Below are 26,025 nucleotides of genomic sequence, written 5' to 3' on the forward strand. Positions count from 1 at the left end.
GTTTGTGTGTAAGTAATTAATCTTTATAATGTGTGTTCACTTAGTGAATAGAGTTACTGAAATAAATCAACCTTTCAATACAGTTCTAATTGATCGAATATGACTGTATATACACACAAATATGAAGAAAGTCCCTCCACCACCGTCCATATTAAAGATGGCGGCTGAGAATGGGGCTAAAATATACCAAGAGATCACTAATATTGTTGATGAACAACCGATTTGGTCACGTCTACAAAATTTCACAATTTCTCTTAGATGAGAGAAATTAATCTAAGGGGCTAAATGTGGAAATCCAAAATGACTCAGGTGCGTTTGTTTTCAGTCCTGATTCGTTGCTGTGTAGAAGAACCTTTCGCTGCAGTTACAGCAGCAAGTCTTTTATCTCTAACAGCTTTGCAGATCTTGAGAATTTTTGCATAGTTTTCTTTGCGAGATGCCTCAAGCTCTGTCAGATTGGAGGAAGTGCATCTATGCATACATTTTCATGTCTTGCACTGAAAAAACAGAACTAAAAATAAGTAAAATTTTCTTGTAATTAGTGCCTTTGTCCCTGATTTGAACAGGTAAATAAGATTATCTGCCGATGGAAAGAGCATTTTTACCCCTAAAATAAGATAATTAGATATAATGCACTTGAAATAAGATGATGGAGATGAGTTGTTCCTATTTTAAGTGCAAAAATCTTATCCTATTGGCAAATTACCTTATTTACCTGCTCAAATAAAGTACATATACACTCGTTTCAAGAAAAAAAAAAACTTATTTTAGTTCTGTTTTTGCAGTGTGCTTCAGGTTCTGTATTGGATCCAGGCCTGGACTTTAACTAGGCCATCCTTTCACATGAATATGCTTTGATCTAGGCCATTCCTTTGTAGCTCTGGATGTGTGTTTAGACTTGTTGTCCTCCATCCTGGTCTCTTGGTGTTTTATGCTCCATCTTCCATCTCCCTGCAGAAGAAAAGCATCTTGTCTCTCAGCAATAAGTCTCTTCTTTCCACTCTCACTTGGAGGACAGGTTTCTGCAATGCATGTTATCCCATCAACAGATTCCTGCACCTTAGCGGCGGATCTCTGCAGCTCCTCCAGAGTAGCCACGGGCCTCTCGGCTGATTCTTTTTTGCAACATTCTCCTCGCCTGGCCGGTCAGTTTAGGTGGATAGCCACGTCTTTCTAAAATAAAAACTGTAAAAACCACTGGTAGGAAAACAGCCCCACAGCATGATGCTACCGCCACCATGCTTGTCAGGTCGTGCTGTGCGTTCGAATTTTACAATCTTTCGAAAAGCGACTGTCGTTTCTTCCCCTCCGTTTCGCAGTTTGATGCGTACTTTTGCGAGGCACTGTATTTCTGGCTCCTATGATGGCATGTTTGCTCAGCTCTGACTAAACTTAACTGGGCTCTGATGCATTGTGTGGAGGTGTGAAACGGGATGCTGCGAGGTGCATGTGTGTGTTCGCATTTGTCATCGCCACCAAGAATACTTTTTTTAACAACTGGTCAAAGTAACACAAGAACGGGGTGGGAGGTGGGCGTCCATTAACGCTAACTTGGACTTCTTCAAGTTGGGAGACATGCTTGGGAGAGAGCGAGCGTGTCGTATATTTTTGGTGTGGAGGAGAGCAGCTCAGGAGGGAGGTCAAGTGTGTGAGCAACAAGCGAGGAGGGAGGAGAGCGAGAGAAAGAGAGAGAGAGGGAGTGGAGTGGGAGAGTTTTTTTTTTTTCTGAGAGTTGGTCAGACTCTGGTGGCGTTCGGGAGGAGAAAATAAAAAACACAGATTCTCAGGAAGCTTTTCACTGAAAAACATTCAAAGGGAGGGAAAGGGAAGAGATGCAGGGAGGAGGTTGCTGTTAACCCGAGGCTTCTTGTTTTGTCACCGACCCCCGGACTGATCACCGCGCTGTGATGGGGACTGTGAGTGAGCTGTGTGCGTCCAGCTTCCAAGCTTTTCTCTGCCCCACTGTACGAGCCGGAGCACCTGCTGCTGCAGCCTCAGGTGAGCACTTTTGTAGCCTTATCACCTGCTGTTGCGATGTGATGTTAATGACCGAGAGGATATCACATGTGTTACCGCGTGGTTGCTTAGGGGATGTAAAAGAAACAATGAGATAAAGTGGCTCCGGTGCTTAGTTGCTGTGGAGATTGTGAGTTATCACAGAGCTCTCTGTATGTCTCTATGTTCACGTACACACATGAGTCAGTGTATGTGTGTATGTGTGTACATGTGTGTGTGTGATGGTGGGCTTGATTCGAGAACATGACGCACTCCCATCACATTCTGGTCCAGGATCCTCCTCTCCGGTGGGTGCCGAAGTGACATAATCTCCGTTTCTGCCCACTGCTCTCCCCTCCAGCGCAGGTGCTTTCACGAGGGGCGGACGTGCTCATTCAAAAGCAATTATTTACACGCTGAAAGGAGCTCGGCAGGCACTCATACAGGTTAATTTGATTTGCCTGACAGTTTTTTTTTTTTTTTTGTGAATACAGTGTAGCTGAGCCGACTCTTTTCTCTCCCGTTTGTTCTTTATTTTATTGTCCCGAGCCTTAAAACTGAGGCAACAAAGGAATATTCTCAGACAAGCCATTTATAGGTTTGGGCAACCATTACCTCCACAGGGCCATACTTTCCCAAAGAACTTATTAGCAAAAATACAGTTCCAGGCAGGAGATTAAATGCAGTGATTATCAGCATACGTGGCAAATTTAAATTTTTGGCTTTCAATTCCATTTCTACAGCTTATTTGAGATCAGGTTGTAGAGGAAACCCAGTGGGATGTATCCATGAAACCACCAAAGGGAGGCGTAATCCCCTCCATTTATTCACAACCACGTTGGGATGAAAGGTAAATGCTCCAAAGTAAGTTGTTCCCAGACCAGAAGGCACATACACACTGCAAAAACAGATCTAAAAATAAGCAAAATGTTCTTAAACATAGTGTTTTTGTCCTTGATCCGAGCAGGTAAATATGATCATTTGCCAATGGAATTAGTATTTTGACCCCTAAATTAAGATAATTAGACATCTTGCACTTGAAATAAGATAATGGAGATGAATTGTTCCTATTTTAAGTGCACAAATCTTATTCTATTGGCAAATCATCTTATTTACCTGCTCAAATCAAGGACAGATGCACTAATTTTAAGAAAATTTTACTTATTTTTAGTTCCGTTTTTGCAGTTCTGGATCTGCCTCCTAAAGAGGTGTGTCCGGAGGCGTTCAAGACCCATCTTAATTGGAAATCAGCAGCAGCTTTATTACCTGGCTCCCCCCCGGATGCATTGTCCACAGAAATCAAGGATGAGACCCTGTGGTTTCCAAATCAGACACCCTCCTCTCCAAGACTTTGACTTGTGAATCTGTCTGTGAACATCACAAACAGGATCAGCGACAGGAGAAAAGCATCCCCCCAGGGAACCCTGGTACTCCACCTGCACCCCCCCCACACACCACGGGAGACATGGTCATGACCCCGTCTCCAGATTCACAAAACAACCAAACTCCTGTGACTTCCACGTTAAGCTCTGGACCACTATCACACGGTCAGGACGAGACCCATATTTTTAAGTTTAAGTTTGATCTCTCGATAGTTGGAACACACCTTTCTTTGAAATGGCCTGATAACACAGTATGTAGCTCCAATAATATTTAAAGACAGGATCTGGGTGCCATATTTGATTTTTAGTATGAGTTTTGTGCAATCCACACGGGGCCTTAATTATGCACATAATTATACGTACACCCCCACTAACATTTGGTTAAATGTCCTTTAGCAAGTTGCAGAGAAACAGCACAGTTTTTGTAGAAAAATACAGGCATTCTGGGAGGATTCTGACTGAATATTAGACCACTCTTCTTATTGTGAATGGTAGAGTTTATTTTAAATTGTTGGTTTCCTACCATGGACTTAGCTTTTCCATCCATCCATTTTCTGACCCGCTTAATCCCTGATGGGGTCACGGGGGTTGCTGGTGCCTATCTCCAGCATTCACCGGGAGAGAGCTTTTCAGCATAGTTAATACATTTTCAATAAGGTTTCTATCATTGCCATTCCAGAAACTTAAGAATGATTTATCCAAATAAATGCAAGCCTTGATCTGTATTTGGGATCATTGCCCTGCAGGAAGACCCAGTTCTGTCTGAACTTCTACGACCTAGCAGCTGATTTGAGGTGAAGTTAAAGAACTTTAAGCTCGTCTTTTATCACGTCTCTGCACAGTATGCAATGCAAGAGTACGACGGCATGATGCTGCCACCACCATTCCTGACAGCTGGCACACTGTTCTTAGTTTTGAAAACCTTTGACTCCTTCAAACATGTGTCTTGTTGACAAATAGCGTAATTTTTGTCTTGTCTCATCATATTACGGTTCTCTGGAAGGAATCTGGTTTGTCCACACGGACAGCAGCTAAGTTCAGGCAAGCATGAGGGGGCAAATTATGGAGCAGGGGCTCCTTCCCTGGTCATTACCCTCTCAGTTGGTGTTAAGCTTCACTGTGGACAGGGAGACCTGTCTGCTGGCGCTTGTCTGATCAGCTTGAGCCTTGGTGGTTCCTGGATTGTTCCTGAACGTCCTTTCCTTTCGATCAAAACTTGAACACAATTGGATATTCCAACAGAACAATTAACCGAAAAACACAGCATAGCTGGTTTTACAATGGAGACAACAGGGAAGGTATCAAATGTCTAGAATGCTCTAAGTATCAATGATAATCAACATAAAAATTGGACTACGCCTAAAATCCAGAACAGTGCCAGTAAACAATAACATCTAAATGTAGAATGCTTTTTTTTTTCTTCCCAAAAGAAGATCCACCCAGTGAGAAATATGGAAGATCCTTGCCCATTCCTTCAGTCTGTATGTATAATTTCTGACCATGGGTTGATTAGAGAAAGGTTTAAGAAATTCAAATGTGTTTCCCATTGTTGTAAAAGTAAACTCGATCTGTATGGCTAATAAATGTAATGGTTACTCACAGATTAAGGTGGTGGTTGTACACAACAGCTCCATTGTTATTATTTTTTTTTTTCTGAAATTAATATTTGAAGACGGGAAGATGTAATGGCATCAAAAATTGTGAGGATCATTAAAAACTCATCAAACTTCCTTTAGTTTACCTTGTAAAATTGGAGATATTTCCATAAAATTTTTTTTTAATGAGGCAAAAAAGAAACTTCCAGATAAAAACAAAACATCTAAATTCTCAAACAGAAAACCAAAAAAGTTTAAATCACTGCACCGGCATTAAGTGGGCCTGGACGCTGAGGTGGTTTAGCCCAAAAATGTTGTATAAAACATGTACATGAGGAGCACAGCATATAAGAAACAAGAATAAGTCAAGTTATATGATAACAAAAAGATAATTAAAATTCATACAAACACACAAAAAGACCAGAAAGAAAGCAAAACTAGCAAAATAAGTAATACATTGAAAGATAAAGTTATTGATGACTAAGGTTCCTCATTTTAGAACAAAGGGGGGGATAAAGTTAAGCTGAATAAAACAATTGAAAATAGGATTCACAATGATTAGCAACAACTGAAGTGACACATGTCAGCCACAACATCAACAAAACTAAAACTTAAAAGAACAACACATAGGAAATGTAGACCTGGCATAAAATAACCAAAATGAAAGAAAAAAAATATTAAAGCAAATTCAACAAAACGGCTCAAAGTCGATCTGTCCCCACGAGTAGATCTTTCCTTTTTAAATCTCATGTTTTCTGCTGCTTCACAAGCTGGAACGAGTTTTGCTTTCTGAGGTTTGTTCTCCCCTGTGCATGAGTCGATTTCCTTAAAGTACTCCGCTTTCCTCCGGCCGTCCAAAAACAGGAATGTTGGGGTAATAAGCAAATCTAATGGCCCTCGGGTGAGTGTGCACACAGCTTTGTTTGTGTCTGCATTGGTTCTTGGATGGATAAGAGATTCCCCCTTCGTGTTGCTCACGGGGATAATCTAAACCCCCATGTACCAACCTGAACAACACAAGAAACCCATAGTGACTCTGGGAGAGCTGCAGAGACCCACAGCTCAGGTGGCAGAAAATGTTGACCTGAGAACATTAAGTTGTATAATGTACTCTGGATAGCAGAAGGTCACTATTAAGGGAAAGCCAAAAACATCATGCAAACATGTGATAAAAGGGCCTCTGGTCAGATGAGACCAAAACCGAGCTTTTGAGCCACCATAGATGCAAATCGTTATGATTGGAGGTAAAAAAAAATAGCACTGCATGTCACACCATTCTCATGGTGAAATATGGTGGTGGCTGCATCATGCTGTGGGGATGTTTGTCTTTAGCGATGACAGGGAAGCTGGTTAGTTTTGAAGGAAAGATGAATGGAAACAAACACTGGGTAATCCTTGAAGACAACCCTTCATACGCAGCAAAAATACTTGAGACTCAGATGTTGATTTACCTTCTAGAGGGAAAAATGACCCCGAACATACAGCCAGAGCTACAGTGCTGTGGCTTAGATGCCCAGACCTGCATTTAACTGGAAATTGTTGGCAAGTTCCAAAAAGAAAATCACTTTTCACAGATACTGCCCATCCAATCTGCCTGAGTTTGAGCTGAGAAAAATGGCAAAAATGGTGGTATCTGGATATGTAAAGCTGAAGACCTGCCCACTAAAGACTGCCCTGTCTTTAATATGAACTGTTTTCCTTTCAGTTCGCTGTTATGCATTTATTTGTGCTAATCTAATACTAAGATCTTAACAAAATACATTAAGATTTGTAGCAGAATGACAAGATGGGGAAAAAAAGGTCAAAACTCATGAACAGTTGTTCAAATCACTGTAGGCTGTCTGATTAAACTGTGAAATTCAGCAGCTTTTTCTCACCACGCCTGACCATATCCTGTTTTTTGGCAGGTCCAGCCTCTGAATAAAGCAGTGATTCAATCACACAGCTGCAATCCCTTGCCCTCTTTTTCCTCTGTCCTTCGCTACACCCTCTCCTCTCCCTTCCTTTTTTTTTTTTTTTGCTTGCTCCCAAATGGTCCATCTCTGATAGCACACCAGCTTCCCCTAACTAATGTGTTTCAGTATGCCTCCACTGTTCAGCAGGTGGGGCTGTAATTTCAATTTCCTTTTTTATGTATTTCTTGCGGGGCCCTGCTTCCTCTTTCTGCTTAAATGTGGAAACAGCAATTTGTCTGCCAGGTATGTGCTCATACAGCTTATCAAAAGTTACACAAATACACAGCCCAAAAGGTGCTTTAAGTAGTTTTTTTTTTATCATGCAGGCAAAGCCATGCATATGCCACACTCATAAGTAAATAATACAGAAACGCAATACTGAGAAAAACATTTTTAGCTACACCTAAATACTTCACATTTTGCATCCAAGGAGTCCGAAATGTTTAGGTTGTTGACTTTCTTTATGAGGTGAAAGTGTTAAACAGAGAATGAGTTAAAAAGAAAGCAGCCAAAGTCCAAAAGAGACATTCTGAAAAATCTTTAGAAAGCTTGAAGAACTTATACAAGGTTACCTCAATAACATGTCTCTTTTAAAAATAAAACCTCCCCCAATACAAAAACTTGAGCAATGATGGAAATCATGCACATCTTTAGGTGCTTTGATTTCTTGCTTTTTATGAAAACACATCTACCGCAGAGAAAACAGAGAGTTACTGAACCACAAACTAGAGCAGGAAAATGCACTATCAGTCTTTGAGGTGTTATTGTCACCTAGTTTAGAAGAAAAAAAAGTACAAATTTATATAAAGCTATATGGATTTTATGCTGTTCAGTTATATATATATATATATATATTTTTTATTGTTGACCCTGTTAAAGATGTGTTAAAAGCATTCATGCAAATCAACCTTTTTACAGTAGTATATTCTCACACTGGAAATTCTTTTAAAAATCAAGTATAATTTAGCCATTTGAGCACAAATGTCCATGTTTGGACATATATATGTTTTAAAAACAGTCTCTGTTGAAACCCTTGGAAGAACTCTTGATGTTAATGCTTTATACTACTAACCCATTTTACCATGAAGTAAGCATACAGTCTTCTTCAATACAATTTTAAAAGTTTGGAGCAGACAAACGGGAATCTTTGAACTTCTTGGGTTGCCTATTACGCTCCCTTACCTTTAGGTCATCCTAAAGGTTTTCTTAAGTCAGGGGAATAAGTTGACTATGAAAAACTTTTTCTGTGTTGATTTGGTCATTTCTTTAGTCTTGTAATTTGGTTGAAGGATGCAACGATCCCTCAATTTCAGTTTAGAAGCTGAGTGAATCAGGTTTTTACTTAAAATGCCTCAAAATCTGCAATAATTTCTGAATGTTCTCCAATAAACTTCTGATGCCTTCCCAGGACAGCCGTATTTACAATTTACCAAGTTTCCTCTGAAGACAGCTGGTTTCACTTGATTTTATTTATTAGTATCAGAGAAAAGATGTTTGTGTAGTGGGAGCAGCTGTAAGCTATCAATTCCAATGAAGTTAAACGTAAGTTTGCCACTTTAAAGGTACAAAATATGAAGAACTTCCTAGAGGTAAGAATACTTTTACAGGGCGCTGTGAAACAAAAAGACACGGCCCTATGGGGGGTCAGAGAAGACGCAGAGGTTCGTAAACTGCTCTCTGATTGGCTGTCGCCGTTCGAGGCTCCGCCCCCTGCCGTGTCTCGCACACCGGCTGCTCCTCTCCGGGCAGCAGTTGTCACTAACTGCCAGCCTAACGGTTACGCAGCGCTGACAGAGGCGACCCCTTTGACCCGAAAACTTGTTCCAAAGAGTGACTAAATAAAACCTCCTCACGCAAGAAACCGTGAGCAACGACGCCCAACAATGGTGTTGAAGTCAGAAGACGGAGTTGGTGAGTTTCCAGACACGGTTTATTGGTTTTAACGTGTCGCTAACCCGGGAGGCTAAACTGGTTAGCTGGTTTAAACTAGTTGAACTTTACGTCTGGGGGTAACGCACGCTCTCTCCTCTCTGCGACCTAATGTCACATCGTCGGGCGTGTTTTAGCTCTCAGTTTCCTGCCAACGCAACAAGTCCCCATCTGGCTCATGTGTTAATGCTCTTTGGCAGCCCTTTATGGACTTACACAAGGGATGCATTATTATTATTATCTGGATTGAGGCCAGCCCCCATGGGGGTCCTGAACTTATTGTGCAGCAGCCCGTGTCTCTGAATCCAATCAATGCGCCCATTTATTAGTCGGATTGTCCTAAAAATACTCAGTTGACTTGACTGGATGTACTTTTGTGCTCTCTGTTTCCTGACCTGGACCCAGAGAGTTGGATCCGATCTGCAAAAGGAAGCCGCGGAGAGCCCAGTCCAGACAAGTAGACCAAACAGTAATGAGTTTTAGATTATAAATCAGCCAACCGGCTCAGCTGTGCACCGGTGTTTCCTGTTAAAAACTGAGCTGCACTTGCACCATGTGTTCAGGGGAAGGTGGTAGAATCTGTGTTTGGGTTGAGGAATAAACTCCATGAACATTTTAGATTTTCCACGCAGTTTCCACATTAGATTTTACAGTATCTGGCCACTTTAATGGCGACACATCGAAGCAATTTCACCCAAGAAAGATAAAATAACTTTCTTATTGTAGAAGGATCATGCAAGTTCATTCAAAATAAAACTTAGAAATACCCATCAGCATAATAAAAATGCAACAGGGATTAATTGTATTTGATATATATGCAATATCAATATAGAATATCAATATAGATACTACTTATAAACTTGAATGAATGTTTTTTTTTTGTAAAGATCTCCGTTTTGTTCAGTTAAAACTTCAACACTAAAAGGAATGAAAAAAAAAAGAGCATTCTGGGTATGTTTACATGATCAGCGTGAATCCTCTAAACAAATAAAAAGCAGTTTTTAATGGTAAAGCAAAGCCAGCAGCTACAGATTCGGAGGTAGTGACATATATGCTATTATTTAATATTCAAAATATGTATTTTAAAGAACATATTCAAGGGTTTTCTTTGACGTGAAAAGGACGTTCCCCCCCCAGATTTTTGGCAAAAGGTTTGTTTCGTGAAAGGCTCTTGAATCGCTCTTTCCAAACTGAATTTGAAATGAACTTGATTCACTGAGAGGGGTGTGGCTTAATTCACATCTGCTTTATTTTATTTTAAGCTTTTAAAAGTTTTAACAAGTTGAAACCCATTTTGTCATTTATGAACTATAATGTAAGAAAATATAAGCAAAGTATTAAAAATCCTCCCCCTTAGCATCTTGTGTTAGCAATTTGAAGAGTTGCAGCTAGCTGAGCTAACTCTACGTTAGCTCAGCTAGCTCTGCGGTTCTACGTCCGGCCTTCCTGTTATCGCCTGGAAGTCTTGTGCTTTCTTGCTGCTTACATCAACCACGAACTTGTCTCACCAGGTCGTTAAAAATACTGCGAGTGTTTGTGTGCACGGTTGCTTGTCCTCTGTGTTGCCCCGTCCAGGGCGTACCCGGCTCCTCGACCCTACGTGGACAAGCGGGTTACAGACGATGGATAGATGCATTTAATGGATGGGGGGGGTATTTATTCAGAATTGATCAAAGGAAATTGTCTCAAGTCGGACTCTGGCCAGCTGATTGGTTCACGTCCAGTTTTTCACCCCAAGGCCGCTCCCTACACTCTTAAAGCTTCCTCGCGTTCTCTCTTGGTTACATTAGGATGTTTTTATTTCCCGTGTTCAGGCTAATATTTGTTCTCCCGTGTTCTTTGCTTTCTTTTTTTCCCCGCTTCTTACTTCCTGGACTTTTAAGCCTTAAGGTTGCCTGAATGCGAGCAGTAATCGGGGCAGGATTACATCAATCTGCTGAGCCAGTTATCCTCAGGCCAGGGAACTCTAAAATGTACAATTATGCCCTTGTTAAAATCCAGAAAGGACAATTATTGCCTTGTGAACAGAGGATGTTTCCCTCTCTGAGGCTACAGATGTTTTTGTTTTTTTTCTTGTCACAAACAAACAGCCTGGCCTTGGGTCTCTGGTCATGTTTTTTAATGCGAGCAAACATACGTGATGAGGTAAAAACAAAAAACATCCAGTGTGTGTACCTAACTTGTCTCTTTACCGCGGGTTGTTTTAAAGACACAAAGCCTTCTTTTCCATCGAGCCAAAAAGGGGGTGGGGGGGAGCTTGTAATTGACGCTTCGCTCCTTGATGGATGGATGAAGGGAGGGAGCAGGGAGGAGACGGGATGGGCAGGAGGAGGGAGAGAGATGAGAGTTCAAGGGTTTTTCTCCCTCACAGACACACTTAAAAAAAAAAAAAAGGTTTGTCCTCATTTAGCTACAGGCGGGCTCTCTTTCCTCTCCTCTCTGCTGTAATGAAGAGATTAGAGTGGCAGAGGGACTGGACAGAAGGACCACGGGTCTGGGATTCGCAAACTTGTTCTGGACCGATTTTATCCCTGCGCTGACCAGACGGAGAGAAACTAGCCGCTTTATGTTTGAACTGATGACTAAGCACCGTCCTTAAGGCTTTTTTTTGGGGATTTTTTTTCTTTTTTTGGGCTGAACTGGTTGTTCGGCGAGAGCAGCGGGGAAGAAGCCGAGCCTTTTGCTGGTACGAGCATCAAGATTGTGACACAAATGTGTAGGTGTTCGGTGCGTCATCTTAACTTCTGCATGAGAGGTTTTGTGCAGAAACTTGAATCAGGATGAGTCGGTGTGTGTGCGTGCGCTAGTTGTCACGTCTTCCTGTGAAAGCAGGAAACCTCAGTTTAACGTACAGTTACAGCAGATTGATTACTGTGCACATTTCAAAGGATGCGAAGCGTAACTCACTAACCAAGGCAGGCGAGGAGGACGGAGGGCAACGTATCCAGGGAGCTGATTTCCAACAAACGGTCCTGCACTGCATAAACAGAACTAAAAATAAGTCATTTTTTCTTGAAATGAGTGTATTTGTACTTTATTTGAGCAGGTAAATAAGATCATTTGCCAATGGAATAAGATTTTTGCACTTAAAATAGGAACAATTCATCTCCGTCTACTTATTTCAAGTGCATTATATCTAATTATCTTATTTTAGGGGTAAAAATACTCATTCCATTGGCAGATAATCTAATTTACCTGCTCAAATCAGGGACAAATACACTAATTTCAAGGAAATTTTACTTATTTTTAGTTCTGTTTTTGCAGTGTGTCAGTAGCAGAACGGTGGCAAACTTGGTACCGTGTGGAGCAGCTGGCTAGAGCTTTAAAAAAACACATGTTGTGTACGACGTGTCTGTGGTTTGGGAAAAGGAGGAAAGGACTGTGCTCGACGAACTGTCGCAAACAACCCAACTTATTTCCTCTCGCGAAAAATCGGCTGAGGAAGTGCGTAAATGCCAGTTTCACTACCTCTGTTTCTGCAACGGCGTGTTATTCTGGTCTTCAGGTTAATGATGAAGCCTCTCTGGTCTGCTTAAACCTCTCTGGTTAATGAGGGGATACACAAGTTGAGTTATTCCTTCACTGGGGGGGGGTGTTTGCACTAGATGTATCTGTACTGAAGGCAGTGGTGGGTCAAGACTCTGTGTGTTTATTAGAGATCACGGAAAGCAACGTCTGCATCAGGTTTTTATAGCAGTTCAGTTCATTTCAGCTTTATTAATATCCTCAAAGGAAATTAGGTTTGCAACAGACATGGCAGACCCAGAGGACACAGTCAGAAAAAAACATTAGCACAACACAGTTAAGTTTTCAGAGAATTGTCTCGATCTTGACCATATATTACCAATATTACAATATAAATGACTCTGCACATTTGTGATATGTTGATCTGGTTTCCATCAACCAGAAACGGTTGATCACTACAGATTTCAGTGTAAAAAAAGGTAAGAAAATAGCTGAACTAGCTCCAGAGCTGCAAAAACACAAGTTTATGATTACTTATTATTTTACACCTCAAACACCATGCACATAGACACAGAGTAAGTGAAACGCATTCATGGTGTTCACATAGCATTTATTTCCTCTTTTAATCACACAGGGCTGATTATTATAGCTCAGACTGTCAACACCTGGGGATGGGCCAGCATGACGGCATGTTAACCTTCAGTAATAATGCCACCGATTGTTGGCTACTCACAACAGTCATGCAGCTCAGAGCTTTATTTGCTTTTATTTTGAATCATCTTTATTTAACCAGGAAGCCTCTCGAGATGAGAATCCGCTTTTCGAGACTTGGTCAAGAGGGCAAACCACTCTAAGTTGCAAGATAAACATTTGAATTCAACATCAAAATACTTAAACACTATGAGTTGGAGTCATTTAATACTAGTATGAGAATAGAAGTTACACCCTTTACGGTTTTCATCTTCCTGAGAGGCAAAAACTTCGATGTACTCTGAAGATTTTACAAACTTGAACAAACTCCAAACTCTAAAGGGCAGCCGGGTCTAGGTTAGCTTATCATAGCTACTATTTGAAGATGTTAAGAGTTCAGTCAAATAAAAAGTGAATCGTTTACCCAGTATAGCGTTGTAGTAAGTAACGGACCTCTGCTGTTGTCTTTCTAGGCTCCAGGCAAAGAAACCGGATTATAACATTTACATGGATGCGCTCTGTGCAGCAAATTTGTTATAAAACACAAACAAAAGTGATGCACAAGATCTAAAAAGCCAGCTCCTGGGGAAGCAACATGAATATACAGTAAATCTCGTCATAGTCAAGAATGTCCAGAGGCGTAACCTGAACATATTTTTAAAATCTGAAATGACGGGCCCTGTTTTGATAACAAAAACCTTCTTTGGAAGCCAGGGGGAAACCTAAAGGAGTTGTCTTGCAGCCAGCTGACCAGTAGTGTGCAGCAGCCTGTAGCTGAAGCGTTGCTGTACTTTGTTCTCCGTACAGCCAGTGAAAACTGAACCCTTGGTATGCCTTGATTGGATTAACCAGCCTGTGCATAACGATGACAAACTTAATTTAATACAAGATATTGAACACAGAGGTGTTGATAGCTGAGCTTTACCAACTGGTGCCAGGGGAAAAAAAGCTGATTACCAGAGCTGTAGTGATTAATGCCTTAAATGCTGTTTGTATCCATGGACCTTAAATATCTACAAATATCTGAACAAAAATCCACATTTCTCACCCAAGGAGTCGTCACTCCAGCTTTGTCTGCAAGTTTTTAAGGGTGCCAAAGTTATTTGTTGCGTGTTTTATTCTGATTAGGCTGACCTAGAAGGTTAACCTATAATTAATGCAATTTATGAAATGGAGCTGATGTACTAAAGTGACCCTTTTTCATACATTGGAGGCTGTTCCTCACTTTGTGGCCCGTTTCTGCCTCGGCAACATTGTCATGTAGTCAGAATAAAATGAACAATGTGAACTGATTTAAATCCCTCAGCAGGATTCCTCTAATGAGGCTGACAGACAGCAGCAGCACAGCTTGATTTGTCCTCACTCACTGTTTGTTACTCCGCTCAAATTGTGCTCGTTCTGCACGTTCTTTTCCCGGCTTAAAGCGAAATGCATTTTTTAAACGAAGCCATTTTGAACTTTGACAACGCAACCTTCTGAAATAAAGAAAATAGTGGTTACTGTGTCTCTGTAGAAAATGCAAATGTGCCACCAAGCCACAATCTTACTTTTCAACCTGCTACCGACCTTCTTCCTTTCCTTCTTACGTAAATTTCTCGAGAAAAACCACAAGACCGTCTCTGATAGATTTGTCTTTTTATCGTCGCTCTGCAGATATTCTGTGTCTGTGGGACATGAGCTTCTGTCCTATCAGAGTACACACTCGGTCCTGTACAATCATGGGTGTTTTCCCTGCAGGGAGGAAGATCAGTTGCAATTTTAGCTAAATAGAGACGGTGAAATATAAAGTCTAGTATGAAATTCGCTTTTCATACTCATTTTGTTGACGCTCCTGTTGTTAGAGCTTTCTGTTTTGGTATTTTACCCCGCTGAAAATGTGCATCTCTTCGGGTAATATTCAGACAACAGCGAACTAATCCACTCTTTTTGTGTTTTTGATAGATGTTTAGAAAAATTAAAAGTAGAGATGGGCTGACTGTGGTCAACTCTACCGCTTCCAATTACCGATATTTGTATGCCGTTATTATTTGTTCCTAAAGGTATCTGACTTCACCCCAAACTTTCTCGCCCCTGCTGCCGTTTCTATGAGAGAGGTTTGCTGATCGTGCTAGGCTAACGCTAGCATGTTCGGCTGCTAGCGCATGTTCGGCTGCTAGCGCTGGTCAATGCGGTTATGGTTCATTGTATGTGTACTAAACTTAAATGTTGTTCTCCGGCTTTATAAACGTACTCCTTTGCTTTACGTATTGTGAAGTTTAATGACAAATGGTTCAGCTGCTGGCTGCAGACCTCTCCCAGGAATGCTGACTGAGCATATCTGAGCGCAGGTCATGTGGCACAGAGGCTAGGTGCTAAAACAGCCGCTAAACCTCTTTTTCAGTATAAGATCTTTTTTTTATGTGTCCAAACTGTTCTATTGTTGGGGGGGGAAAAGATTTTATACCAATAATAGTATTTGTCTGTTATGAGAAGTTATGTTATCACGATCTGGACTCAGGGAGCAAACCAATACATCTTTAATCACTAATAAAATCTTTAACACTTATTCTTTTAAAGCATTCCCTGCTTTCCCTCGCAATATAAACCCAAAGTGCTTGGGATTATTGGACAGTAACATTTGAATTATAAAATTCTAACTAAAAACAAAGTATGTCGCTTCATAAACCAAATTGCAGTAGAATAACAAGCTGCACAATAACCTTTTAAAAAGATGGTCCATATTTGTTTTTTTGGTAGCTTTTTGGACTTTTATTGCTTTTCCAAATACCTAAGTATCTACTTAACTTGCTACAGTAAAGACGTTCATTTCTTACGTTAAATAATTTTTTCAGACTGTCAAAGAGGTCAGTTGAAAACTCCTCCCTCTGTGTTTTACAATTGTAGTCAAAAGATATAATTTGAGCTTTATGTCTGAGATCCTGCTTGTATTGGGCAAATAAGCTCGATTCCATCTTCCCTCTGGTATCTGTGTGTTAAAGGCTGGCGTAATCTGATGGAGCTAAGATTGTGTTGCCATAGGGAGCCTGAGCAGAGGGACTCTCATGTCTCCGTTCTCCTGCTGTATTAGTGTGTGTGTGTGTGTGTGTGTGTGTGTGCTGTAATTTTATTGTGTGTACGATGAGGGAATATTTGATCTTTGTGCCTGAGTGCTGTGTGTGTTTCTGCCCTCAGTGCCTGATGACCTGAGTCCAGAGGAGCGACAGGAGCTGGAGAGCATCCGCCGCAGAAAACAGGAGCTGCTGCAGGACATACAAGTAAGAGTCTCTCGACGACTTTTAGTACCTCGTGAGCTGCTCCCTCTGTTTTCACTTCTTATATTAGCTTCTTAAACGCTCCGCTGATTTAATTTCAAGGCCTTTCTTAGTCACAGAACGATAGAGATATCTGTGATTCACTTGGTTCTGCTTGGACATGTGTGCCCGCTCTTGTTGTTTTTACAGTGTTTCGAAAACATTATGTACAATGAATGAATGTATGAATAATAATTTAAGAGGTTTGATAATATTTCATAGCATATTTCTAAAGCTGAACCATCACTGTTTTAGTGGCAGTTAATGTGAATATGAAGATTTTAAAACCTCCATCTTCAGTTTGCTTTTATTTTTGGGTGAATTATACATGATAGATCAGCACAACGTGAAGGAAAATGATGCATGCTTTTTAAAATCTGGAAAATATGGCCTGCGTTCTTACTCTGATGCCCCTAAATACAATCCAGTACTACCTTACTTGTAAACCTACTCTGATCCAGCTGCCCTTTTAAGAGCTTTGATTGGTTCATAAAAAACACCCAAATGCGCTCCTAGTGATGAAAGGACAGAAATTAACCAATTAGACTGGATTAAAAAAATCTGTGACATGATGATGAAACTATAATATAAAAATCTAATTAAATCATTTTCACACCGCATAAAAATGTTTAAAGCACCTTATGTAGATCCTCATCGCCATTTTTGATTTGCTCGTTATGTTTACGTGCCATACAGGTCATTTTACTACAGCTGTCATATTTGGCAAAACGACCAAAATAAAGTGGAGTAAAAAAAGGTGGAAAAAATGAGCTTCACAGCTCTGGGCGGAGACTAGAGGAGTGTTAAAAGATAAATTGGTCCCTGGCCTGGGTCAATAGGTGCCGATAGGTGGAAATTCAAATCACACAAGCTGATTACTAGATGACCATTTTTAGGCTGCTGCCATCATCATGAACAACACGCCTCTTTATCCTGTCTAGAGTTGCATTTATGTATTTATTTTTCTACAACTTTTTCCATTGTTTCTAAAATGTTTATTATTGAGAGAATTTTTTTTAGATAACAATTCTACTGTACTATATTCTTTGTACATTTCTCCAATTTTTATTCAATAGGAGAAATATTATTAACTTATCCTCAATAAAATGTTATTAGAGCTGTGCCTTTAACCTGTTGGGCTGCCGGAACTAATTTATTTCCCTCAATGGTAAATAATCGGTAATAAAGTTTATCTTATCTACGTTTTAATAATTGTTTGATTGTTAAAGAAGTTTATGTGCTCATTTCCTGCACTGTTTAGGTGGTGGATCAGCCAATCAGCTCTCTCTGTTTCCACTATCTTCCTGCTTCAGACTCTCCTTGGCTTCTAGTCCTCCTCACTACTCCTAAAAAATTTCACCTTAACCTTAAGGCTTACGGTGTTAAGAATTTACGAAATTGTAAGATTTTTCCTTAAAATGGCGTCACTAAGAGCTACTTTTAGTTTTAGGATTATTTGAATATGGGCGCTGACCTTTATGGAACAGCGGCAAGAAGAAAGCCATGGCTGGAGTGAAGGACAAAAAATCCATCAGGAAATGCAAAACGTTTGTAGATCCATGGAAAGTATTAAACGCTAACTGCAGCTTTGTAGATCAAAATCTAATTTGTGTCTGTGGCAGCAAAACCAACAGATGGTATCATAAAAAAAAAAAAAAAACTTTAAAATGTTAAAATTTCAGGCTAATATTAAAATTAAAGAGCATGTCTGCCTTCTGAAAGCGGTGGGTTTTATGAGAGGGTGGTGGCTCGTCCACCTCTTATCTACTCTCACAAAACCTTGTGCATGAAATGAAAGTATAATTAAAACATAATTTGCTGAGGTTGTTGCCACCATGAATATTTATAGCGTCCATGTCTCCCCCAGTCAGGCCTTTTATCCCAAATTCAGGGAGTTATTTATACAATGAACCTCCTTTACATGTTATTCGTGTTAGTACTGCTATATCCTCTGTTGGCTGTCTGGTTAGGTGTTTTATAGGGCTGTAGTCAGCATGGCTTTTTTCCATTTATTTATAAAGAATATATTCGATATTTCTCTGTCCGTTAAAACAACTATTGATGATGCTACTCGATTAAATATGTTCTAAATCCTATTTCATCTTTCTTTCAGCTGTTTTAGCTTTACTTTATCTTCATCCACAACCAGTTTTTGCCAACGCTGGCTATTTTATTACTTTAAGCTGAATATTAGCGGTTTATTTACACTAACTATGTACTATTAACACATTGTTAGTCAAAGTACCATTATGCCTTGGGTATCCTGTCTTTTTCAGACGTATTTGAATTCAAAAACAAACTCTGTTGTTGTCTGAAGTCAAATATTCTCTGGTTTATGTCAAACCAGTCGGTTACAGCTGTTTGCATTTCCCCCTCTTTGTTTGCAACAGCGTCTCTCCTCCCGGTGTCCTTGAGTAGAACTGGACCTTCATGTCTAGACCAGCGTGTCTGGGGAGGCGTGTGTGTTTGTGGGGTTGATGGGGGTGGTTAGGGGTAAGATCACCAGAGCGTTACTGTACACAGTCTAGTGGATGGTGTTCTTTGTTTGGGGGTTGGTGGATCCCCTCATGTGTATAGGGGCCCTGCAGGGACAGTTCACCTCCTCTTTATCCTCCCTTTGCAGTCTTTAAACAAATTAGCAGCACTGCTTTTGTCAACTCATTATAGAGTCAATGTTGCTTTTACTTTGCCTCCTTACAGACTCATGTGATATTTTTTTTTTAGTCACATTTAAATGTTTCAGATCCTAAAACAATTATTTAAAACAGCAGTTTCACATTCTTTCATTTTTGAAGGGAAATGAGATATCCAAACCAACCTAGCCCTTTGAAGTATGTTTTGATATAAGTCAAGGCTTTGACTAGGACAGTCCAGAATCATCATTCTGGTTTTGAGTCATTCAAACTTGGATGTGCTGGTTTGCTTATCGCTGTACCGCAGCATAAACCAAAAGCAACTGTGCTTGAGCTTAATGTCACAAACTCATGGCCAGATCTTCAGCATTTGCTGATGGAGAGCAGAATTCATGACTCCATCAGTTGTCCTGAAACCTCAGACAATCTAGCTGTCATTATTTATTGTGAGGAAAGCTAGCATTGCAGTTGTTTTTAGAGACCCGTCTCTGTTGGGTTTTCTTATTCTAAAAGACAAAATTATTACAGAGCGTACATAAATGATTTAATAACATAGATGTTTAAATCATATGAATACATATACCTATTTATTTATTTATTAAATGTTATTTCCCCTTTTACTTGTTTGAATAAGAACAAATGTGAAGATATTAGCCCTTTTATTTATTATGCTGTGGCACTTTAGCCAATGATAAGAGCTTTGTGTAATCTTTTAATAACCTGTTGGTTTTCCCGCTTAATTAGCTGCAGGATCATAAATTTTACGTAACCTCGGACTATTAGTTCTGGGGTAGAGGAAAGTTTTAGTGTCCTTTTAGACAGAAGAGTTTAATGGTGCAGCAATTATAAACCCATAAATAGGCAAGTTTATTAGTATATCAATATTTATACACAAGGTATTTCATAGTGCTTAACAGGGAAACAAAGGATCAGAGGTAAAGGAAACTACAACAAAAATTAGAATTTTATTAAAGTATAAAATGTAAGCGTAATAAATAAAGCTTTTACTACGTTTCTCTCTATTAATCTCTATTTATATAGCCATTTTAGCAAAGTTTTGATTGCAGACTATTATGGATTCAGTTTCAGACTGGGGTATAATTCTTTTGCTGGATTTTATTAGATATATCTATAATCTAACAGTGGTTTTCAACTAGGGGAGAAAAATGAAGCGTGTGGATATGGGATTAAAAAGTCTTTCAAATTCCAAAGAGTGACAGAATCAATCTTCAATTAAATTTTATTTATATAGGGCCAATTCACAACACATTTCATCTCAAGGTACTTTACAAAGTCAAATTCAATCAACTCATCCAGACAGATTGGTCAAAAAGTTTCCTCTCTAAGGAAACCCAGCAGTTTGCATCAAGTCTCTCCAAGCAGCATTCACTCCTCCTGAAAGAGCGTAGAGCCACAGGGAGAGTCGTCTGCATTGTTGATGGTTTTGCAGCAATCCCTCATACTGAGCATGTATGAAGCGACAGTGGAGAGGAAAACTCCCCTTTAACAGGGAGGAAAACCTCCAGCAGAACCTGAACCTGGCTCAGTGTGAACGGTCATCTGCCTCGACCCACTGAGGGTTAAAGAAAATAGAGCAGAGACACGAAAAGAGAGACACAAAAGCACAGAATCACACAGTGATCTAGGAATCCTTTCTGTTATATGGTAATGGTGGATGATCTGCAACCTGGGATGATGTCACAGCTAACAGAACGTTTACCTGCTATGAAGAGAAAAAAGACAGAGAGAACATAAAGGTAAAAGTTAAAATAACAACAAACAATGCAAATTGGAGAACAGTAAAAAAAATAAAAACAGACCCTTATGTCCTCCAGTAACCTAAGCCTAGAGAGAATAGGTCAGGACAACATAAGCCACTCTAGTTATAAGTTTTGTCAAAAAGGAAAGTTTTAAGATTAGTCTTAAAAGTAGACAGGGTGTCTGCCTCACGGACCAAAACTGGGAGTTGGTTCCACAGAAGAGGAGCCTGATAGCTAAAGGATCTGCCTCCCATTCTACTTTTAGAGACTCTAGGAACCACCAGCAGACCTGCAGTCTTAGAGCGAAGTGCTCTGTTAGGAACATACGGGGTAATCAGAGCTCTGATATATGATGGAGCTTGATTATTAAGGGCTTTACAACAAAACAAAACTTGACAAAACCAAAAGTCAAACAGATCTACAAAAAAAGATTTGCTCAGTAGATCCAGAACAAAGTTCTGTGTAAATGAATGACTGGAAATGGGGGTTTCCTACCTTCACAAAGATCAGTACAGCCTTCAGGCGGTGATGCTGTGCAGGCTGATGAATGTCATTTTGTTCTGCTTAAACCGGCCCGGGTTCCCCTCAGGGACACATGGGTAATTGAACCATGAAATATTGCAGTAATACAGACAGAGGAGATAGTTTGTTTGTTTCTGGGAAACACAGAATCACATATAGCCTGCATGAAAAAGATGCTGCTGTGTTGTTCTCAGCTTCCCTCCGTGGAAGAGATGCATGTTTTTAAAACGAGACCGCAGACTTCCTCTCCTTCTTCCTCTGTTTCTGTTCTGCAGTCATCTGGTCCCAGAGTTCCTGTGCCGTCTGCAAAAGCATGAATAACAAAAAATACATTTTAAAACTTTAATCCTAGGGCTAAATATTGAGCAATTCTTTGGGCCATTTTATTTTTTCTCTACTCCCTTCTTTCTATTTTCCCTTTCTTTTAATCCTCACTCATGTCTTTCCTTTCTTGCTTCTTGTCCTTCCATCATTTTCTCCTACTTTTCTTATTCCTGGTGTAAATGCTCCCTTTCTCCCTCGTAGCCTTACTTCCTTTCTTCCATCTTTCCTTGTGCCCTTACCTCTTTTCCTTCTTTCCGTTCTTCTGTCCTTCCTTGCCCTGTTTCCCTTCCTCTCCTCTGTCCTTAATTCTTTCCATCCTTGTATCCTTCTTTCTTTCTTTCCTTATACTCTACCTCCTTTCCTTTTTGTTCTTCCTGCCATATGTTCTTTCTTTCTTTTTTCTTTCTTTTTTCTTTCTTTTTTCTTTCTTTCTTTCTTTCTTTCTTTCTTTCTTTCTTTCTTTCTTTCTTTCTTTCTTTCATAGCCTTTCCTAGTTTCTTTCTTTCTTTCTTTCTTTCATAGCCTTTCCTAGTTTCTTTCTTTCTTTCTTTCTTTCATAGCCTTTCCTAGTTTCTTTCTTTCTTTCTTTCTTTCTTTCTTTCTTTCTTTCTTTCTTTCTTTCTTTCTTTCTTTCTTTCTTTCTTTCTTTCTTTCTTTCATGGCCTTTCCTAGTTTCTTTTTCTTTCCTGGTTTCTTTCTTTTTCCTGATTTCTTTCTCTTTCCTTGTTTCTTTCTCTTTCCTTGTTTCTTTCTCTTTCCTTGTTTCTTTCGTGTCCTTTCCTAGTTTTTTTCTTTTTCCTGGTTTCTTTTTTTCTTTCATGTCCTTTCCTAGTTCCTTTCTTCCCGTTTCTCATCTTTCCAGGTTCCATTTTTTAATTTTGCAGAAATGTTAGCCATAAATTCATGGTGAAATTTAATATTTAATTTTTTTTTAAATGCACATAAAGAATTGGGAACTATGGGAAATTGAGTTTGAAATCTTTAAATGAAAAATGTGTCGCTGTGTTTTTTTTTTTCTGCCGGTTTGACTTGCCTGAGCAGCTCCACGTTCTCCCAGCGTCCTCCTTGGCGTCCAGACGGCTCTTTGAGGGTGTCGGGGAGGGGTAAACCGAGCAATCTGGGTCAGGGAAGAGAAGAAGTGGAAACAGGGGGTAGAGATGGCGAGAGATTACCCCACAACAGGTGCTAAAGATCCCAGAGAGGCTTCGCCGCAGAGGGAAGCTGTTGCACAAAAACTCCTGCTGAGAGGAGGAATGACTGTCAGGGCGGGCGTGAATCACGCCGGCACTTTTGGGAGTTTTAGTGGGTTGTCACTTGAGTGGGAGGCGCTGGTCGTGATGTGCTGAAATGAACGAGAGACGTGCAATCTACTCAGACGGTGAAATTAATGCAACACTAGGGGGTCAAATAAATGGCTGAAGTATCACAGAGATGACTGTTTCATTAAAATTTTGGGGGGGGGGGGGGGGGGGGGGGGTTGAAATCTGAGCGGCATTTCCTGCCGTTCCATTGTTTTAATCCTCCTCCTCTACTCTGTCTGCTCTCAGAGGCTGAAGGATGAGATAGCAGAGGTGACCAATGAGATTGAAAACCTGGGTCTGACTGAAGAGAGGTAAAGTGTCTCTCCTATCCCATATCTGTGCGTAGGCAGCACCACCCTGCTCTGCCTTTTGTTTTACTTCAGGTATATTCATAGAGACACAAACCGCGGCCTGGTGGGAGGATTGTTTACATCATTGATTTAAAAGATGTTCTGATTATATCCAGCATCTTCCTGCTTTAACGTAACATGGCAAAAATGGTTAAATCCATGTCACTGAATTGCTAAATACCAGATATTTGTGTTAATAGTGAATAACTATACTGAAAATGTGGGTTTGATTGTTTTTTTTTTTTTTTGTTTACCTGTAGGAAAAGCATGCAGAGGAACAAACAGATGGCCATAGGCCGAAAGAAGTTCAACATGGACCCTACAAAGGTGAATGGATCAGTCACGCTTTCTGTCTTTATTTACCAAAAAAGTATGGACATTTTAAGTTTTATTTTGTACTTTTCACCACTCAGGAAATTATTTATCTGCATGATATGATGGTCGTACAGACAACATGGAGTCTGGTCAGCTTTAAATACAGGATACATTTGAATCCTTCTGTTTTTAAAAAAGTCAAATCAAAAAGTTATGCTCCATTAATTTAATTCAAAAGTGAAACTAATTCCTTTTTATAGGTTTATTACACACGGAGTGATGCTGCATATTTTTTGCTGTCATTTTTTATTATAAAGGCTTACAGCTAATGAGAACTCAATAAATTAGACTATTACAGAAGACCAACAATCCTTCCTGTTGCAATATTCTCATAATTCTCTGAGGGTTTGGGTCGGGCAATCAAGCACAGTGATACCACAGTGATATATTTTAAGAATGATTGTGTTAATCTCTTTGGTCAGTGCCGGCTGTTTTTAAAGTGCTTTATAAATTACGTTGCCTTGAAGCAAGGTGGGCTCTGTGCCTCTCCACTCTTCCTCCAAACCTTGATCTCCAAATAAAATGCAAAGTACTTTAATCTGAAAAGAAGTGACCATGGACCACTTGGCAGCAGCCCAGTCCCCTTTGTCCTCAGCTGAAGTAAGATTTAATTGGTTTAACCCGGGGAATATCATATATCATATCCTGGACACGTCTGTCTGTATTAGCTCTTAAAACTGCTCAGTCCAGCTAAAGTCCATTTTTTTTGGTGAATCTCTACCCAAAGCTGACGAGGGCTGCGGTTATCATTGTTGCTTTTTCTATCTCAGTTTTTCCTTCCACTTAATTTTCTATTTACACGCTATAATAGGGCACACTGTGAACAGCCGGCTTCTTTGACAATAACTTCATCTGGGTTTATGTGGGTGCCAGACACTGTCTGCTGTCTTCCACTCAATAAAAAGGGGCCATAACACAATATTTCTATATTAAAAAACTTATTTTATGTATTTTCTTTTTATTAGCTGTAAGCTGTAATCCTCAAAACGAAAAGAAAAAAAACACTTGACTTTCAGTTTTGAGCAGAATTACTAGAGAAATTAACTTTTCTTTCCTTTATTTTGACAAAATGAGTGAAAAGATGTTTTTTAGTGGGTTAATTAAAAACACATTTAAACAGCGTTGATGGTAATGAAGTGTTTCGCCTTTAGGTGAAACTTTCACAATATGTTTCTCAGAAGTGACGCAAAATGACATCCAATTACGCAATTGAACGTAGCCGACTTTAGTATTTAAATGGTCCGCATCTTCAGATCCTCAGGCTGAGTTGTGTGTTTTAATCTTTCTCCCTCAGGGGATTCGCTTTCTGATAGACAGCTCGCTGCTGAAGAACACCAGCGAAGACATCGCACAGTTCCTCTACAAGGGGGAGGGGCTTAATAAGACGGCCATCGGTGACTATCTGGGGGAGAGGTCAGCATTTCCTGCCGTCTTCTCTGCCTTTTTTGATGCGTATTAGTAAAATCGTGATGCATGATGTTACACAAGCAGCTCTGCGGGAGCGCCGATCTCTTTCTCATGCTGGCCACGTCTCTGATGTGGACATGTGGGTGTGTGTCTGTGTGGGATTATGTGTGGCGTGCAGAGACGAGTTCAACATCAAGGTGCTGCACGCGTTCCTGGAGCTGCACGAGTTCTCGGACCTGAACCTGGTCCAGGCGCTCAGGCAGTTCCTGTGGAGCTTCCGGCTGCCCGGCGAGGCCCAGAAGATCGACCGCATGATGGAGGCGTTCGCCCAGAGATACTGCCACTGCAACCCCGGAGTGTTTCAGAGCACCGGTGTGTGTGTGTGAGAGCGCGTTCAGACGCCATGTCTGACGTAGAAGCTGTGAACAGGATTAGTGCAGGAGAGTCTGAGGAAGAATAGAATGTTATCTCAGTGGAAAAGTGTGGAAATGAAAACAAAATGTTGTATTTATGACTATATTCTGCTTTTCAATTGTCCAAATCATGTCCTTCCTTGTTTTTTTTTTCTTGCCTTTTGCTTTTTCTTCCTTCCCTGTATCCATCTATCCTTCCTTCCTCGTGCCCTACCCTTGTTTCAGTCAGTCCTTTCCTCTTTATGTCCTCCTTCCTTACTCCTTTCATTCCTTGTTGTTGTCCTTCACTCCTTCCCTTATAACCTTCCCTCTGTCTTCCATTTCTTCTGTGCTTTCTTGTCTTTCCCACTTTTCTTTCCTTCCTTGTGTCCTTCCATTTCCCATGCACTCTACCTCCCTTTTTTTCCTTCTTTCTTGCGGTTGTCTTCCCTGTGTCCTCCTTCCTCGTCACCCTTTCTTTCCTTCAGCATGTATTCCCTTCACTCTTTCCCTTCCCGTGTCCTCTCTTCGTGTCCTCCTCCCTTCAGCAATCTCAAAATCAGTAAATTTTAAATCTAAAGTAAAGAGCTGTTGGCATGTAAGAGAGAAACATTTCCAGGAGAATCAACTGGCAGCAATTATCTTTATTATCAGGAACTT

At 40.2% G+C, this 26,025-nt stretch overlaps 1 protein-coding gene across 4 annotated transcripts in view; it reads left to right on the plus strand.

Annotated features, from left to right (window-relative positions):
- The first annotated feature begins 1,773 nt into the window (after positions 1–1,773).
- Positions 1,774–26,025, plus strand: part of LOC105928215 (cytohesin-1) — a 30,057-nt gene continuing 5,805 nt past the window's right edge. Inside the window, exons 1-6 of one of the 4 annotated variants that reach the window (XM_036141973.1) lie at positions 1,774–1,998; positions 16,183–16,265; positions 23,088–23,152; positions 23,452–23,518; positions 24,861–24,979; positions 25,152–25,345. In XM_036141973.1, the coding sequence (XP_035997866.1) occupies positions 1,908–1,998; positions 16,183–16,265; positions 23,088–23,152; positions 23,452–23,518; positions 24,861–24,979; positions 25,152–25,345 (619 nt within the window). In that variant the 5' untranslated portion in view covers positions 1,774–1,907. Of the gene's footprint in view, positions 1,999–8,664; positions 8,839–9,207; positions 9,326–11,467; positions 11,543–16,182; positions 16,266–23,087; positions 23,153–23,451; positions 23,519–24,860; positions 24,980–25,151; positions 25,346–26,025 lie in introns of those variants that run through there. The other 3 variants (XM_021317947.2, XM_036141972.1, XM_036141975.1) reach the window with 3 other exon arrangements.

Source organism: Fundulus heteroclitus, chromosome 10, assembly GCF_011125445.2.
Source record: "Fundulus heteroclitus isolate FHET01 chromosome 10, MU-UCD_Fhet_4.1, whole genome shotgun sequence".
Taxonomy (NCBI): domain Eukaryota; kingdom Metazoa; phylum Chordata; class Actinopteri; order Cyprinodontiformes; family Fundulidae; genus Fundulus; species Fundulus heteroclitus.